The 17166-nt window shown below is 40.9% G+C and overlaps 2 protein-coding genes across 3 annotated transcripts; both read right to left on the bottom strand.

Annotated features, from left to right (window-relative positions):
- Nucleotides 1-17: 17 nt before the first annotated feature.
- LOC130184509 (myc-associated zinc finger protein) lies at nt 18-8229 on the bottom strand. 2 transcript variants are annotated; one of them, XM_056400453.1, is made up of 7 exons: nt 6967-8229; nt 4817-4967; nt 2810-3213; nt 1728-1990; nt 1486-1583; nt 1066-1237; nt 18-360 (listed from the first exon to the last, which is right to left on the bottom strand). In XM_056400453.1, exons 1-7 carry the CDS (start codon nt 6997-6999, stop codon nt 69-71), a joined length of 1413 nt encoding a protein of 470 aa, XP_056256428.1. In that variant the 5' UTR covers nt 7000-8229; the 3' UTR covers nt 18-68. The 2 variants fall into 2 exon arrangements, with proteins under 2 accessions (XP_056256428.1, XP_056256427.1); XM_056400452.1 differs by having other exon boundaries at nt 1520-1583; nt 6967-8218.
- Nucleotides 8230-9209: 980 nt separating this feature from the next.
- Nucleotides 9210-15583, bottom strand: cdipt (CDP-diacylglycerol--inositol 3-phosphatidyltransferase (phosphatidylinositol synthase)). Its single transcript, XM_056400454.1, has 6 exons — nt 15414-15583; nt 13962-14096; nt 13596-13749; nt 13086-13167; nt 12895-12976; nt 9210-12057 (listed from the first exon to the last, which is right to left on the bottom strand). The coding sequence occupies exons 1-6, from the start codon at nt 15454-15456 to the stop codon at nt 11924-11926; spliced, it is 630 nt and encodes a 209-aa protein (XP_056256429.1). The 5' UTR covers nt 15457-15583; the 3' UTR covers nt 9210-11923.
- Between the last annotated feature and the right edge of the window lie 1583 nt (nt 15584-17166).

Raw genomic sequence — 17166 nt, 5'->3', positions numbered from 1 at the left:
CACCCCCAGTTCCCCCCTCGCCCTCCCAGCAGTGCTAGCTGTGAGGCTGGGGGGCGATACTGGAGCAGTCAGTAACCAGCAGTCCCACTGTGCTCGCGCTGGACACAGTGACGGCCACGCTGGTGGTGCCCAGGGGGGCCGTGCTGGTCAGGTCGGGGCTGGGGTCGCCCTGGTTGGCGTGGGTGCCCATGTGACCCTGGAGCTGCGTGGCCGTCTTGCACTGCACCCCACACAGCTGGCAGAGCAGCACCCCGCCGGCCCCCGTTCCACCGAAACCCCCCCGCGCACCACCGCTCTCCTTCCACTCCTGGCCGTGGTGCTTCTGAGCGTGGACACGCAGATAGGTGAGGGTGGTGAAGCCTGTAACACACAAGTACAGATCCTCCTCAATATATTTAGTTTTTATGTGTTTTGTCTGTTTTAGTGCAGAAATATTGTTTTTCATCTGCAGAGCAAAGAAAGGACGAACTACAGCTGAGTCTCATCCACAGCTCTTCATCTATTAATGTCTGCAGCATTAAAACTGATCCACATACTAATGTAGACATGTTTTTACTGAATTACAGCACTGCTTATAACACTTTTTCACAATAAAAGCATCCTGTTGGCTGTCAGCTGTAAAGTGTTAAAGCTCCTCCAGTGTAAAGGTCTGTGTCCATGTGTAGTGTGATTATAGATTATAGATCAGCTCTAGCTTCTATATTAATACTGTGAAAGTATCAAAGCCTCAGTCCACAGAGAAATGCACACAGCCTGTATTCAGAAACTGAGCCTTAAAACCAGCCGTCAGGACTTCTGGAACTTTGTGATGTCACAACAAAGCAGTTACCAAGCCCCGCCCACCTGGACCCACCATCCAAACCTTGCAGGATTTGGTTTCTCTGAGTTTTTTTTCTCCTGAAATCTGCTTTATTTTTATTGGATCAGTCACAAAACAGTCAGCCAATCAGAAGAGAGGCTCAGAGCCTCCTCTCTTCTGATTGGCTCACCGACGTCCAGAGAGAATCCTGAGGGTTCAGTAGTTCAGAATCTGAACTCTGATCTCGTGATGTTGCTGCGACTCACTGCGGTTGCAGAGGTGACAGGCGTGGTGCTGCGATTGGTTGTGGACCCTCATGTGGTCGGTGATGTAAGCGGCGGACAGCAGCTTCCCGCAGATGTGACACGGCACCTTCTCCTCGTGACGGATCAGATGAGCACGGAGACGGTCGCGTGTGGCGAACGCTGACGTGCACGTCTGTGGAAAACACGAGGAAAAAAAACAAAAGAATTGTTGAAGAGAATAAAGTTTTAAAAAGAAAAAAAGTGTTTCAAACCAACTGACAGCACATTAGTTACGTTCATTTTTTTTGTTTTCAATTTGTTTCTCTGCAACTTCATCTAAATATAACACAGTCAGGAAGATGTTGAGAGTTATTGATTATATTGGTTCAGTTTAAATCAGATTTTTATCATCATCATTATATGTCTTTATGATTCACAAACCCATATTGGTTGAACAGACAGATGAAGACGTTACCGTGCACTTGAACGGTCTCTCTGTAGAGTGCACCTGTCGAACGTGACTGTTGAGGTGGTCCGGTCTGAAAACACAGAGGTTCAGGAGTCAAACACTTCCAGATATTTCATGTCCAGACCAGGCTGCGTTCAGAAACTGGATCGTTTCATCAGTCGGTCGTTGAATGAGGCAGCAGAGGAAACCTGACGTCATGACATGAGGTTTGTACCTGGAGAAGGCCTTGGCGCAGTGCGGACAGATGTACGGTTTCTCCACGCCGCCCTGGTGCGAGCGCACGTGATAGCTCATCCTGTCTTTCCTCTTGAAGCGCTGCTGGCAGATGGGGCAGGAGTAGGGCTTCTCGTCGGAGTGGGACAGCCGGTGGCGGTTGAGGTGGTACACGTCTCTGAAGGCCTTCCCGCAGGCCTCACAGGCGTGGTTCTTCCTCACCTGGTTAGTGTTGGGGTTGGGGGTGGGGGTGGGGTTTGGATTCTGTGGAGCAGAAGCAGAGAGGTGATGACGCCGACGTCTGACAAAAGACCACGGCCTCTGTTCATAACTTCAAAATAAGAGCAGAGAGAATCAACAGTGTTTTATTTTTCTAACATAAGATGTTTGTAACGTGAGTTCTCTGAACACAAACACAGCGCCACACAGAGAGCGAGGCAGCTGACAAACATGTGACTGTGCATGTGTGCGTTACAGATGATGTCATGAGAAAGAAAAGAAAAAAGAAAAAGTAGAAGAAGAAAAAGAAGCAGAATCAGATGAAGAAGCCTCACACCAAGAAAGATGTCACATGCTTTTAATTACACCTCTGCAGGTCATATTTTCTCAACAGCTCTAAACGGATTCACTTATTTTCACACACAGACCGTCTGCAGGCTGAAAGGTAGAAAAGATCAAATATATAATGAAGACGAACTGACACCATCAGAAACCTGAGGAGGTTAGAATCAGATATAAATAACCAGGTTTATGTTCCAAACTTAAACCAAAATGGACGACTACCTACATCCACGTTTATGTTCATGACGACACCTGGAGAACAGCTGGAGTTTCTGCAGCTTTGTTTATTGTTGTTGCAGTTAAATGATTTTTAACACTTTTTCAAGACCTGCGCAAACCCTGACCTGCAGGTGTCATCAGGAGAAAATAAACAGGAATGACCAAAAGCAGGAGAGAAAACTGAATGAATGAATGAATGAATGAATAAATAAATAACTGAAGTCTTTACTCAGGGTCCGGCTCAGCACTAACCTCCCTGCATACATATCTCACTCAGCCTGGCTCTCTTCCTGCTGAACCCACCTGCTCCATGGACCCAACAACAACAACAGCTGCTTGGATGGGTTGCGGCGGTGCAGCCATGGTTACGGTTGCCGGGGCAATGGACACAGAGACCGGCTGGCTCTCCTGGTTGGCGTGCTGACCGGGTTGGGGGAGGGTCTCCGGTGCGGTGACGGTGGGAGGGGGAGGAGGAGGAGGAGGAGGGGGCTGTGGGGGCAGGGTGAGGTGGAGGAGGGAGAGAGGGACGGTCTGCTTCTCCAGCCGTGCGCCCTTCGCTCCGTCCTCCTTCTCGCGGGCGGCGCGGTCCTTCATCTTGATGCCCGTGTGCACCGACTGGTGGCGCCGCAGGTTGTAGCTGTTCTTGAACTCCTTGTTGCAGGTGGCACAGATGTGGGCGGGCCGGGTCGGCTTGGTGAGCGGTTTGACTGTCGGGTCACAATATCAAACATTTAACATTTTACCTTTAAATTTAATTCTTAAATTGAATCAGTCAGATTTAAATGAATGATCCGTCAGACACTTTGATAGAACAGAAAACTGTTCCTGTGTATGGAAGACAAAACGTGACAAACGATCACAGGTCATTTTCCCATTTGATGATTTTTAATTACATCATTTAATTTAACCCTCAAAAATCAGCAGGACAATTCAATGTTTTTCTGTTATATTTAATTTTTTCATTTTATTTTAGATTAAATATTTATGATTTTGTAGAAATTATAGATTATGGTAGGAGTTTAAAAACGCCGCCAATCTGGAAAAACATTCTCTTTGTATCATTTTATAATGATTAACCAAATATTGATTGATAACAGATCCAATAATTGATTAAATTGAATGACTCTTTTTAAGGAATATATGTTTTGTTTATGTGGCATGTTATGACTCATGAATAGTAAATACAAATACTAATATTTCATCGGTTTCCCTCCATAAAAAATAAAATATCAATGATTCAAAGTGGCACAAACAGCTTTATTAAACCATCTCTGTTAGAAAACTCTTCTTTTTGTAAATTGTAAAAATTGTTATACTTTTTTGTTTTTTTTAATCATTCCGACCTCTAGAAATGACAAGTGATTAATGTCGTTTCCAAAACAAATAAGTTTAAATGAATTTTACCTGATGAAATAGTGAATTGGTGACAAAGTCACAGAAAATATTTTTCTCAGAAACACACACTGTGTCTCCACTGATACAATCATGAAGCCACTAAAATGTATTTTTCACCTTAGAAATCAGAACCTGATCAATGTCACAGTCTGATATTATCGGCCAATACTGGATTATCACAGATATATAAATATTGTCGTATGTGTTTGCAGATATGTAGAGTTAATGTCTTTTTTCCTCTATATTTGACTTGTTTTCATTCATTGTAAAATGTGTTTTTTGTTCATTTAATGCGACTTCATTATTATAAACCATTGATTTAGATTTTCACATAAAAAACAAATATCAGCAAAAACTCCAAAGTATCTCTATCAGCGAGCGTCCTGGTGGTTAAGATGTGTCCCACACAGTCGCAAATTCTGTGGTTCAATCTGGAATTAATCGATTGATCAACAGAAAAAAGATCGGCAACTTTTTTGATGAGGAAAAATCACTTCAGTCATTTTTCAAGCAAAAATGTCAAATATTTGCAGGTTTCAGTTACTGAGAATATTGTCACCATTTTGACATCTTGACTAAGTGAAACGTTTTTATGTTTCATGGACTAAACAATCAATCAATCAATCAATCCATCAATCAATCAATCAATCAATCAATCAATCAATCAATCAATCAATCCATCAATTAATTGACAATGAAAAATAATCATGACTTGCAGCCCTGGTTGGGGCCTTTACATGTCATACTTCTCTCTCCGCATGTTTCCTGTTTCTTTACTTTCAACTGTCCAATAAAGCAAATAATAATCTTCAAAAAATATTTATTTGAGCCTGAATAAATATTCTGTGTTTTTTGATCCTTTAATAAAGCTGAGTTTATACCTCAGTGCTGTTTCAGACCCCTCCCCCCTCTCACCAGGTAGCGGCTCCTCGCTCAGGGCGGCGGTGTCGACGGTGGACGGCGGCGTCACGATGTGGTCGGCAGGAGGACTCTGAGCCGAGCCCGTCAGCTCAGGCAGCAGCTCCGACTGAAGAGGCGTCTCCGGTTGGTTCTGAGTCGGCGCCGTCTGACGGGGTTAAACAACATCTTCATTAACACTCCAGCAAACACACAGTTTATCTGTTTATCTACTCTGGTTACTTTCTTTTAGTTTGTAAAATTCTAACCAAACCTTTATTTTGTTATAATTGGGGGGTTGTTTTTGAGAAAAATATTTAGAGATAAAAAACATGAGATAAAATAATGAAGGTATTCAAACTGGTTTTTGATACAGGGCCTCAATATTCAGTGATAACGAAGGGGCCTTTTAAAACTTAAAACATTATTTTTTGTATAATTCTGACTTTAAACTCCGTCTGTAGCTTCTGCCTCTCAATCAGAACAATAACAAAAGACGACGTTGGGTGACATCATGAAATAGCGTGGGATCATGGGAGTTGTTGTCTTTACCACCGCTACCATAAGCTCCTCCCGGTTTGGATTCCTTCAGTGTCAGTGGTTCAGGAAATCAAACAGACCCGGTGATTCTAACTGTTAAAAACACTGAATAAAAGCAGTTTTACATTTAAAGTCAGAGTCTGAGCGACGCTGTTCGGAGGACGGAGACTCAGGGAAGAGTCGGAGCTGAGATTGATGCTGACCTTTGTTCTGATTGTTTTTCTGATAACTTACAAAACAGACGTTCAGCAGGTTTTTACCAGCAGCTGAATGATCCACAGAGGTTTCCTCCTCTCCAGAACAAACACTCCAGGGGATTAAACCAGTAGAAACACTGAATAAAACAGTTTCACTTTAAATGTCAGAGATTCACCGACGTTCTTCAGTGACACAGGACAGGACGTCTGAGCCGTCTAACATTTCCTCAGCTTGTTTCTCTGATAACTTCAGATCCAGACGTCCGACGAATAAAATCATCTGCTTCAAATAACGAGCTGAAAACCACCGAGGTGTGAAAAGTGTATGTGACTTAAAACTAGATAAAAGTCACTGTTGAGCGTCTGTCAGACAAACACACTGAAACATGATCATAGAGGATATGATGTCATCAACAGGCGACCAAATGACACGGAGCGTTACCATATTAAAATCACATATTTCTCTAGGTTTGCGAATTACTGGAAACATTTTTGATAATGTAAAAACGCAACTCAAATTAAGCAAAATAACACGAGAGGTCGTGATGTTGTACTGAATATCAGCACGGCTGTGATTCGGTCACAGGTACGAGGCCGTGTGATATTACGTTTATACAACATTTCTACGAGCGCCATATTAGTTAAATAAGCAACAACAGATTATGACATGTTCCTGACCTGCGCAGTTCACACTAGCTTGCTACCTTGTCTACACGTTACCTCAGGTGTTTCTGAAGTATCCAGGCTTCCCCCTCTCCTGACGACCAGACATCATTTAATTCAAATGTTGAAAAATAAAATTCATCTTTGTTTGTTATAATCTAAGATAGATAACGACGACCGTTAATGTGGCGCTAATTAACGGTTAATACAACACCTGAGAAGCGGAGTGATACATGTAGTGAAAAGTCCCAGTGCTGTTATAACTCTGTATCAGCGCTCATGGAATGTCTCTCGTCCAATCAGATTACTTGGTCGGAACTAACTGTTGCAACTAACTGTAAAATGTATAAACATATGTCTCCTCATTATAATACATTTTAATGTGCAAAAGTTACATATTATGACTTGAAACTCTGACTTTGATTAAAGTCAGAATTAAAAAAGAAAAATTTCACACGTGGCCCTTGTTCTTTTCCATATGATTAAAATAAAAAATCCACCTGACAAATCAAAACATTACATGGGGACCAGGTCTGGGCATCCACCCCGGGATCCAAGCCTCCGCCGGCCTGCTGTGGAGGACCAAACCAAGAGCCATCTTCACCCTGACCCCTCTGTGACCTCCCCCATCCATCTCTAACCCCGCGCAGAGATGTCAAACACCCCCCCCCCCTCCCAGTTTTCTCCTCCACCCCCCCCCCCCCCCCCGCCCCAAACAAATACCCCAAACCTCAGAGAGCAGCAGCTCCAGCATCAATTAACACTTACCTGAAAGAGGAAATTGCTCCAGGAGGTGTCCATCCTGAAGGAGTAAAAGCTCACCAGGCTGGGAGCAAAGAGGGGAGGGAGGAGGGCAACGGAGCCCGGAAAGAAATGCTCCAACTACCGCTCTGAAAACACCAACCCGAGGCCTGTATGGCAGCTCCTCTCTACCTGCCCGGGTTAATTAATGGAGATATACGATGACACCGGACGATATTTAGCTTCAATCAACTCAACACTTATTAGTGATTAGGCTGCTATGAGTTCTGAATAAATATCTGTTGGCGATAAACAGGCACTGACAAGATGCTTTTGTAAATGCGACAAAATGGTTGGTATCATGCTTGCTTTAATGGTGCATTTTTTAATATAATTTGCTTATGTCTACTGTAATAAAATCTGGTGAATTGCATGCAAAATAGAGATTATTTTTAAACAGAAGATGGACGAGTAGTCGAAACGTGCTAATCATAGTCAGCAGCTGTTCGGGAGTCATTTATTTTGCGATCGCTCCGAGAAAAGGCCGCAGCGTCGGGTTCCAAGCCTCGGCGTTGCGTACAGCTCGTCCCCTAACTACAGAGCTCCTGGTCGGCCGCGGTCCATGGCTCCGCCTCGGTGTTTCAATCGACAGGATGACATCTTTCTCTTTTTTTCAAAAACTCTCTCCCTCTCTCTTTCCCTCGCCCTCCCTCCCTCTCTGTCTTTCTTCCTTTTCTTTTTTTATCTCTTCTTCACCCCCTCTGTCCCTCTCCGCTTTAAAGGGAAAGTATTTTGTGTAAGCACCCTCCTCTCCTAGTGGACCCCGTCTCCTCCTCTCCTCTCGTCGCGTCCCTCTCGCCCCCGCCGCCGCCGCCGCCGCTGCTCGGTAGGCCGACAAATAATGAAATCCGACATTTATAGATTTTAGCCCCGCCGTTAATTCCCCCGCTTCGCTTTGAGGAGAAAACATCCACCGGTGCCTCTGAAAACACTCCTGCGGTCATCCGGACCGTGTTGACCGGACGCGCCAAACTCTCTCTCTTCGCTAAAATGGTGTCGGGTTTAGCTAAAACAAGCTTTATCCGCGCGAGCATCTTAAAGGTAACGATGCGCGCAAGTGCAACAGCTGGATCTAACCCCAGCAACCATGACGTCCACACAGAGCTCCGTTCAAAACACCTGACATTTCAGGTAGGCCGGCTTGTCCCAAGAAATTAACGGGGGTTATAAACAGGTCAACAATATTTTTTACCATTTAATGAGAGGCACTAAAATTCGGCATGTTTTTAATATACACCAAACTGTTTTATATTATTAAATCCCACCTATATAATAAGAAGTAGATTACAAAGGTAAAGATGAAAAATAATCATCAAATATAAAAATATATACTTATATATGACTGAGTATAAAATTGCACTTGTCTGAAGTGTCAGAATTGCACAGTTCGTATAGTTTATTAAGTATAAATAAATAAATATAAATCTGTAATAAATAATCTGAATATATATATATATATAATATAAAAAATATATGATAGGGTTAACTATAAGGGGATATATTGTTATCACATACATACATCCTCTGGGTACATGAAGATATAGGTTTATAACATATATGAAATACCCACAGTAAAAGTTTATTAAAACATACATATAAAAATTCTATATTTAGATGTAGATATATGTCTACAATATAAGCATACATACATAAACATACATATTTGTATTTATATGAAATAATTTCAAATTTATAATAGGTTTCATATAATTTTTAAATATTTCTACATATATTTCCTATGTGGACATTCAATATATGTACATGTGTTACATTTGCTGGGTGATAGCACAACATCTAGTTTAAAAGCCAATATCAATAGTTTTTATTGTTAAAAGCAGCTAATATACTTTCATGTCAGGGAGAGAAATGTGTCATAATTAATGCAAATAATTCACTTTTAACAGACTTAAATATAAAAGTTTGGTCACTTGCTGAATAAATTACATATTCTGTTGAATTCTGAAGGTAAAACAAGTGAATAAACCCCTGCAGCAAACAGTTAAAGCTCTGTTATGGTTTATGTAATGAACTTATAAAATTGAGAAATAATTACACAGTAATTGTGAGTACTCAGCGACCCCCCCCCCCTTTCCAGCTGTTAAACATGGGGGTGAAAAGAAAGTGAAAAGAGGCTCATCAGTGTAAAACACTCCTCGACCTGTAGAAACCCTGCACATAAAACAGGAAGTAAAAAACAAAACAAAAGCCTGTTTTCATGTTTTCATCGTCTTTATTTTGCAGCTGCTTTTACAGTGAATTCAAACCACCTGCACTCCAAGCAAAAATAACCGTCAAATATGTAATTACTACAATCAATATCTTAAATATAACACCAGCCTTGGCTTTGCTGCTCATGTACATTTATATTTTAAAATAATACATTATAGGAAATAAATTTCATCATAAACAAAGAGGCGGATATTTAAATCTCTACAGTTTTAACACACGTTCTGCAGTGAAACGAAGCTTCACACTCCGTCAGCAGCACAAACGTTTCTTTAGTGACGTTAAAAAACGCAAAAACCACAAACGATAATACTTGGTGCTCTCCACGCGAGGTTTAACTTATGACCTGCATAACTTTCTAACTGTCTACGTACGATAAGAAACACCTCCTCTACCACAAATAAAGAACAACGTCCCAACACACTCGCAGGAATCACAACAACTGAACGGTGAGAAAAGCGGCTCGGAGGTCACTGAAGGATATCAAAGCGTGAACTCGCTCCCTGTGAAGTTCTGTGTTAATGGAACAAAGAGCTTTTACCTCCAGAGGAAAGTGTGCGAGGCATCAGCTGTTGGTCTGTGTCGCACACTTCAGGGACACAATCTCAAAATTCACAATAAAAACGAAAGAAATGAGGAATAAAGGTGGATTTTTACCTGCAAGTTTTTTATTTCCACCTCAAACAGCTGCTGTTTCTGACGCTCGGATGTTTTAGAAAATATTTTACAGATCCAGTGATGAGAGAGAACTTTGTGTCAGGGGCCGGTTACACAAAACACCTTAACTTTTCCACTTAAGATTTAATTTCTCCTTAGCTGAGGGAGTTACTTCAGCACAGAATCTCTTAAAAGGTTTTCCTTAGTTAAGGAAAAAAGTTGAGAAATTTACAGCAATGGAAGAGATTTTACAGCAGTAGGATTCTACTGTTGCCATGGAAACAGTAGGAGTTTAAGACTAAGATAAGGCGAAAACCCTTAAATACTTAAGGGAACATTTTAAGACCTTAACTCAGACTTTAAGGAAAATCTTAACTTAAGGTGTTTTTGTGCAACTGGCTCCAGCTGTTTCTCCTGCATCACACTTCCTTTGTCTTTTTTTTTTTGCTCTTCAGTTTATTAAGAAAACCAGTGACATTTGTTTTATTTGCATTTTTCCTGCTCAAAAATAGTTTCTGGTGAATTTTCTACAGGTCAAATGTTTTGCATTAGTGATTTATAACTGATCAATAAAACATTAATCAAAGACCATTAATGACGCCATGAAGAGCTGTCAGCTGTCAATCTGCATTTCATCTTCTTCTTCATACTGGTTGTTCTGGTTACCAGTATGAACTATACTATATATAATATATATATATATATATATATATATATACTGTATATATATACTATAATATTTATCAGTGATATTTTTGCATCGATACATTTCTGAATAAATGTGATATTTAGTCTTTTTAAAGCGTCGTGTTCAGACACCAGACTGTCAGACTATGAAAGGAAACTGTGAGTGACGGAGCTTTAACTGTCAAACACAATGAGAATGATGTGAAGGGAAATGAGGCGGCGCCGACACAGTGAGGTGTTCGTCACCGTCTCTGAGCTCGACGGCGAGTTTCACAAACAAACAGCGAATATTAAACTGATATTAATTGTTTCAGGAGCCGCAGGATTAAAATGATCCACAGAACAATGATCTGCTCCGGAGGAAAGAAAAACTCAGATCATGAAGTTGTTCTGGCTCCAGTTTGTTTCTCTGCGTCATTTTCACATTAAAGTCACAGAGTGAAGAAGATAAATGAAGCAAAAAGGTCGTTCAACTAGTTTCCACTGTGTCGAAGGAATTTTCAGAAGAAAAAAAACACGACAATCAAAACATATAGAAAAAAACCCCCCAATAAAAATAAGAAATTTAAATCATTTCATTAAAGCAAATGAAGCTGGAAATGACAAATATTGGATTATTTTAGTCATTAGTTACTTTTCGGATCAATCAATCAATATTTTGGTCAATAAAACGAAAGGAAATAGTGAATAATGCCCAGCAGGAGTTTCCAAAGTCGAATGTCACCAACAATCAAACAGAATATTAAATCTATATTATTTACAATATTAAATCTATAATCTGTTTCTAATCTATCAAACAGCAAAAAGCAGGAAATCCTTCCATCTGAGAAGCTGCATCATTCAGCTCCAACATTAAATAACTACGGCTGCATTTAATTCTCATATTGATTAATCCGATGACTAGTGTTTCAATTGATGCATCAGAGCTGCAAAATAAATTTAATATAGACAAATGCGTGTGACTGAGGTGTGATCACAGCGGAGGGGAGGAACAAACCGGGGCCATAAATATCACCATCTAATGATATGGATGAGACAGTATGAGTTTATATTGTGAAATACAGATTCTGAGGGGAAGTAAAACCACGACATCTTCACTGTTTGTTTGTAAAAACGGATCAGAGCAGAGAAAACTGGAATCTGTTGTTTTGTCTTTGACCTTTCAGCCTCTCACCTGCCTGGAGTTGGAATTTCTTATGATTCATATTTGGTCATAAAAAAAGAAAAGAAAAAACCGTTTCCACGTCTTATTAAAGTCGCCTCAGTCCACGCAGCCTCCTGTTCCCCTCTAGAGAATCTGAATAAATAAAAACCTGTGATGATGGATTTGTTGTCGCTGGACTCTCCGACCTCCTCACTGCTTCTTCTCTCGCTCGGCGGCGTCCATGGCGGCCATGTTCTGGGAGGCGGTGATGAGGTGCAGGAGGCTGATGCCGGACTTCAGCAGGCAGATGGTCCCGCAGAGTCCCTGCAGCCAGTAGAGCCAGGCTGCAGCAGGAAGCACAGACCTCACATTCAACCTCATCATTTAACCTTATTACACAGGTTATAACAGAGTATGATGTCGTTCATACGTGTTTATTAATGTTCAGTATCTGCTACATGTTTTATATTATTACAGCTGTGTTTTATTACTTATCTGTTTATACAGCAGGAGTCAACTAACACTTAGAACTGCTTACAGCTGCGTTATAGTCTGGTTATTAATCCAGTTATTACCCGTTCATATACTGCACATAAATACTGCAACTATTGCTGTTTTAAACGTCCCATATCTTAGTTTGTTTCTCAGTTTTATTGATCACAGCTCCCTCGGTGTCTGACGCCGCGTTCATGTGGAGTCAGAATAATCGGAAAAATGAGTTTCCGACTGTAAAAGCTTCACGTGAACATGGCGGACGACAGTAAATCTTTGGTTCATGGTGCAAATTCACATATGACATATAAATGTTTTGCCAACATTTAATTTGTAATATAATGTAGTTTAAAAGTTATTTATTAGCAGTAACTAATAGATAATAGATAAAATACAGACGATCGTTCAGCATCCATGTTATTTCTACATTCAGACTTAAAGCTCCATATTTTCTTCTTCTTCTGTGTTTTATTCTGTTTTATACCTGAACAGACCCCGAGCACTATATGAAACACTCTGAATAAAAACTGAAAATAAAGATTTGATTATTTACTGGACACTTAATAGGAAAACTGGAAAACATGGTGAAGACCTCATGTTCCTGTGACTGTATCTGTGGCTGTTAACCCAAACTCTGACGCGTTAATCGCAGCTGAGCAGGAAGAGGAAGAGGAAGAGGAAGGTCTTACCAGCAGGCTCTGGGATGTAATGAAGAAGGTAGAGCAGACAGAAGAAGAGTTCGTTCCCAGCGCACATCACAAACAGCACCGGCTGCACGAGACAAAAACAGAGTCAGTGTGAGTTTGACATCAACACAGGTTGTAGATCATAAACCATCAGCTTCCTGTCTCTGTGAGCGGAGACAGACTGAGATCCTGACCTTGGAGGTGTAGTAGATCCGGAGGACGGGGTTGCCGGAGAGGTCGATGGTCTTGTGACTGGCTGATCCTTTTATCGTGGAGCTGAGGGAGAAGAAGAAAGAAAAGTGATGAGGAAGCAGCAGCAGCTCAGTGAGTCCGACCTGACAGGGATTTATATCTGTGCGGAGAAGAGACGCTGAAGATGGAAGACGACATGAAGAAAGATGAAACTAGAATCACCTCCTCGTGGTCGTATCCCTCCGCCACTCAGACTAGTTCCAGGTTACATCTGTTTATCCAGAGTCGTATAAAATATGAACCATTTGTGTGAAGTAATTGCTGTGAGGTCCTGAGTAATGGCTAAAAAGTGTTTTCTGAGGTCACACTGACCTTGACCTTTGACCTTTAGCCACCAAAATCTAATCAGTTCATTCTTGAGTTCAGATGAACGTGACATGACGCTCACATGGAAAACTGCAGGGTCACATGTAGAGAAAGAGACAGCACAGGTGAAGGTGCTGATGTCTCACCTGTGCAGGTGCAGCCAGTGGCTGGCGATGTCCAGACACATGCTGAGCTGGAACAGGAAGGTGAAGGAGGGGTAGAGCAGGGACAGGTTCACCAGCAGACACATGGTGGCACAGCGGTCTGTCAACATGTCCATCATGGCTCCGAACTTGGTGGCTGATGGGAAACATCAGAGAATCAGGGTCATGTGATCTGGAGACGCTGTTCAGGTCTTTATGCAACAGGAAGCTGTTTGTTAAATAAAGTTGTCAGCAGGTTAAAAAAAAAAAAACCTTTTTAGTCTGGCTTTTAAGATGTCTAATTGATTGATTGATTGATTGATTGGGTGATTGATCCCGAGTGGAGATTAGAGCCCTGCAGATACATACACTGGTTGAGCGCTCGTGCAGCGTGGCCGTCAAACGCGTCGAGCAGAGCGCTGAGCAGGTAGCAGAAGACCGCCGGCCATGGACAGCAGGGCATCAGGTAGAAGGAGATCAGGGCCAACGCCACACGGGCATAACCTGCAGGGACAAGGAGAGGACAGAGGAGAGGACAGAGGAGAGGACAGAGGAGAGGACAGAGGAGAGGACATAGGAGAGGACAGAGGAGAGGACAGAGGAGAGGACAGAGGAGAGGACATAGGAGAGGACAGAGGAGAGGACAGAGGAGAGGACAGAGGAGAGGACATAGGAGAGGACAGAGGAGAGGACAGAGGAGAGGACAGAGGAGAGGACAGAGGAGAGGACAGAGGAGAGGACAGATGAGAGGACAGAGGAGAGGACAGAGGAGAGGACAGAGGAGAGGACAGAGGAGAGGACAAGGAGAGGACAGAGGAGAGGACAGAGGAGAGGACATAGGAGAGGACAGAGGAGAGGACAGGACAGATGAGAGGACAGAGGAGAGGACAGAGGAGAGGACAGAGGAGAGGACAGAGGAGAACCAGACAGGAAGTGTGACCATAGACAGAGAGGAAGACGACTCCTTAATCAAACTGTCATTTCCTGTTATTTCTGTTTTTATTGTGTTTCTATGGTAACTATCGATTATTTACAATGTCCGTCATTTTCTCAATCAGTCAATTAATCGTTTGTTCCTACAAAGCCAGAAAATAGTGAAAAGAGTCAAGGAGACGTCATAAAAATGTCAAAACCCAGAGATACAGTTTCCTATCATCCTATCCTACAAAGAAAAGCATCAAATACTCACATTTGTGAAGCTGGAACCAGATAAAGTTTGACAGTTATGGTTTAAAAAAATGATCATTCAATCATAAATAACCATTGCATGCCCAATTGTACTGCAGAAAGGACAGGAACTGGCCTTTTGGTTTTATATAGAGGGAAAATGCTCGGCACATGTTCCAGAACCCAATGAAGTGAAATCTGTAAATTGCTGATTTTGGTGATTTTCACTTTACAACATGTGACAAAAAAAACATCAAATCTTCACATCCAAGAAGCTTGAACCTGAAAATGTTTATTTTTATATTCATCACATGAATAAAATTATTCCTTTGAATCATTTCAGTCTTTCTACATGTTCCTGCACCTCATCACAACTCAAGTGTCAAATAATTCACTATAAACCAAGCAAAAACTGGAGAAAAATAAAGTTAATTCAGCTTCATTTTTTAGCCCTTTCATCCACTGGTGAGCCTCGTAATTAAAGATATTTAAAACACAGATAGAGATAGATATGTGGCTTAAATTCTGATTTGTTTGTCGATTAAATTTGGCACTTTTTGAACGGAGTTTGGTCTGACACCGTCTTGACAGAACCTACTGTACGTTGCTAACGCTAAAGCTAGCTACATGTTGGCAAAGACGTTAAAAACTCACCGATTAAATTGGGAACGAAGAGGAAAATGTTTTCCTGCGCCATCTTTGAGCTTCTTGGCGGGTTTTAGCGGAACCACTGTGTCTTCTTGAACGAGTCAGCGGCGTCAATTCACTCGAATTTCAGAAACTGTACAAACGACAGTTGAATTTTGGTTTGAGCGACGACTTCCGCCCAGCCGATTTATGGAAAGCGGCAAAATAAGATGACCGCTTCCGGTGGATTTATTTTCAAACTAAAAGCACCACCTAGTAAGTAAGTTGTGTTTGATCAGTATGTTTTAAAATATTCTGTTTTTCAAGTGATTAATACTCAAACATCTCAGTCAAGGTCGTATTATTACATTATAGCCGAACTGTAAGGCTGACAACAAACAGTTACTTTGATTAGCAATACATATAATTATTTTTGTAATAACTGATTGATTGTTCAATTAATAAATTAGAAAATAGTTTTAAAAAATAGTGCACAGAGGATAGAAATACTCAAATATTGCACACGTTTGTAATGTAATGTTAGAATTGCACAGTTAGTATAAGTACAAATAAGTAAATAATGAAGTAATGCCAAACAAATGTCCATCTTTAGTCCCTTAAACACAATAATGCTGAGTTTACTGTCATAGAAAACTTATTAATTTCACATTCAAGGAGCTGATTAATCATCATGTCTTGAATATTAGCTTTAAATGTTTTTACGCTTGAAAACCAAATGTTGTGCTTTTATTTTGAAAACAAACTCTACTTCCTGGTTCCTGGTGTTTCCTGTTTGTGTCCAGCTTGACTACAGTCACGATGTGAGGTGATGCAGCTCCACTCCCCTTTAATCATTTCTCCCAGAAACAGATTGAAAAGTTATTTTTAGGTTCCTGGTGTTTTCACTCAGAGGAAGAGGCTCAGTGTCACCAGGGAACACAGGAAACCATGGAGAAGGTCGAGACTTTAATTATATTAATAGGTCATCAGTTAAAGATGAACGAACGTTAATGATTTGGTAACATGTTTAAATGGAAGAACTCAGATTTTTTACTTGTTAGTATCAAAATCTACTTAAAGTACCAAAATGCTCGTTAATGGAGGGTCTGTTTTAGACTAAAATGTATTATTATTGATGTATTAATCATCACTTCAATGTTGCAGCTGGAGTTCATTTAGACTTTATAAACTGGGATCAATGAAGTTTAATACATCATAAATTATCTGCTCATTCTTATCATGCAGCACATGGAAAATTAAATCAAACAAAATGGAAAAATGTGCAAAATTCAGTCTTTTATATGACATTTAATATCTTTGGAAATAAAACGATCTCAACGATAATTTAAAATAAAATTATTTGAGTTTGACCTCCTGGAGATTTTTAATAAAAAAACAAAAAAGCAAGAAACAAAAACAATAAAGACAAAGCGACTCTTCTGTTTTTGTTCATTTATTTCTCCAAAATTACTTTGTTACGTTTCTGTACAACTCGTCTTCAACACTCCTCCAAACATTTTGCATTGAACCTGAACATTTGAAACTCGGCCTCCGGCTGTAAAAACAGATTTCAATCCAACCACGACCGTTCATGTCTGACAGACACACAAACACCGACTCATCATCATCATCATCATCATCATCATCATCCTCCTCCTCATCCTCACAGCTGCTCCTGTCAGTTTCTCCTGCTGGCCACAAACAACACAACAGTCAGGGGGTGTTTTCTTTTGGTTTTTTGGGAACATTAAAAACTGCACCAGGAAACGATGGACCCAAA

Source organism: Seriola aureovittata, chromosome 17 (genome assembly GCF_021018895.1).
Source record: "Seriola aureovittata isolate HTS-2021-v1 ecotype China chromosome 17, ASM2101889v1, whole genome shotgun sequence".
Classification (NCBI taxonomy): domain Eukaryota; kingdom Metazoa; phylum Chordata; class Actinopteri; order Carangiformes; family Carangidae; genus Seriola; species Seriola aureovittata.
The sequence above is the reverse complement of the archived record's forward strand: the minus strand, read 5'-3'. Positions and strand labels throughout refer to the sequence as shown.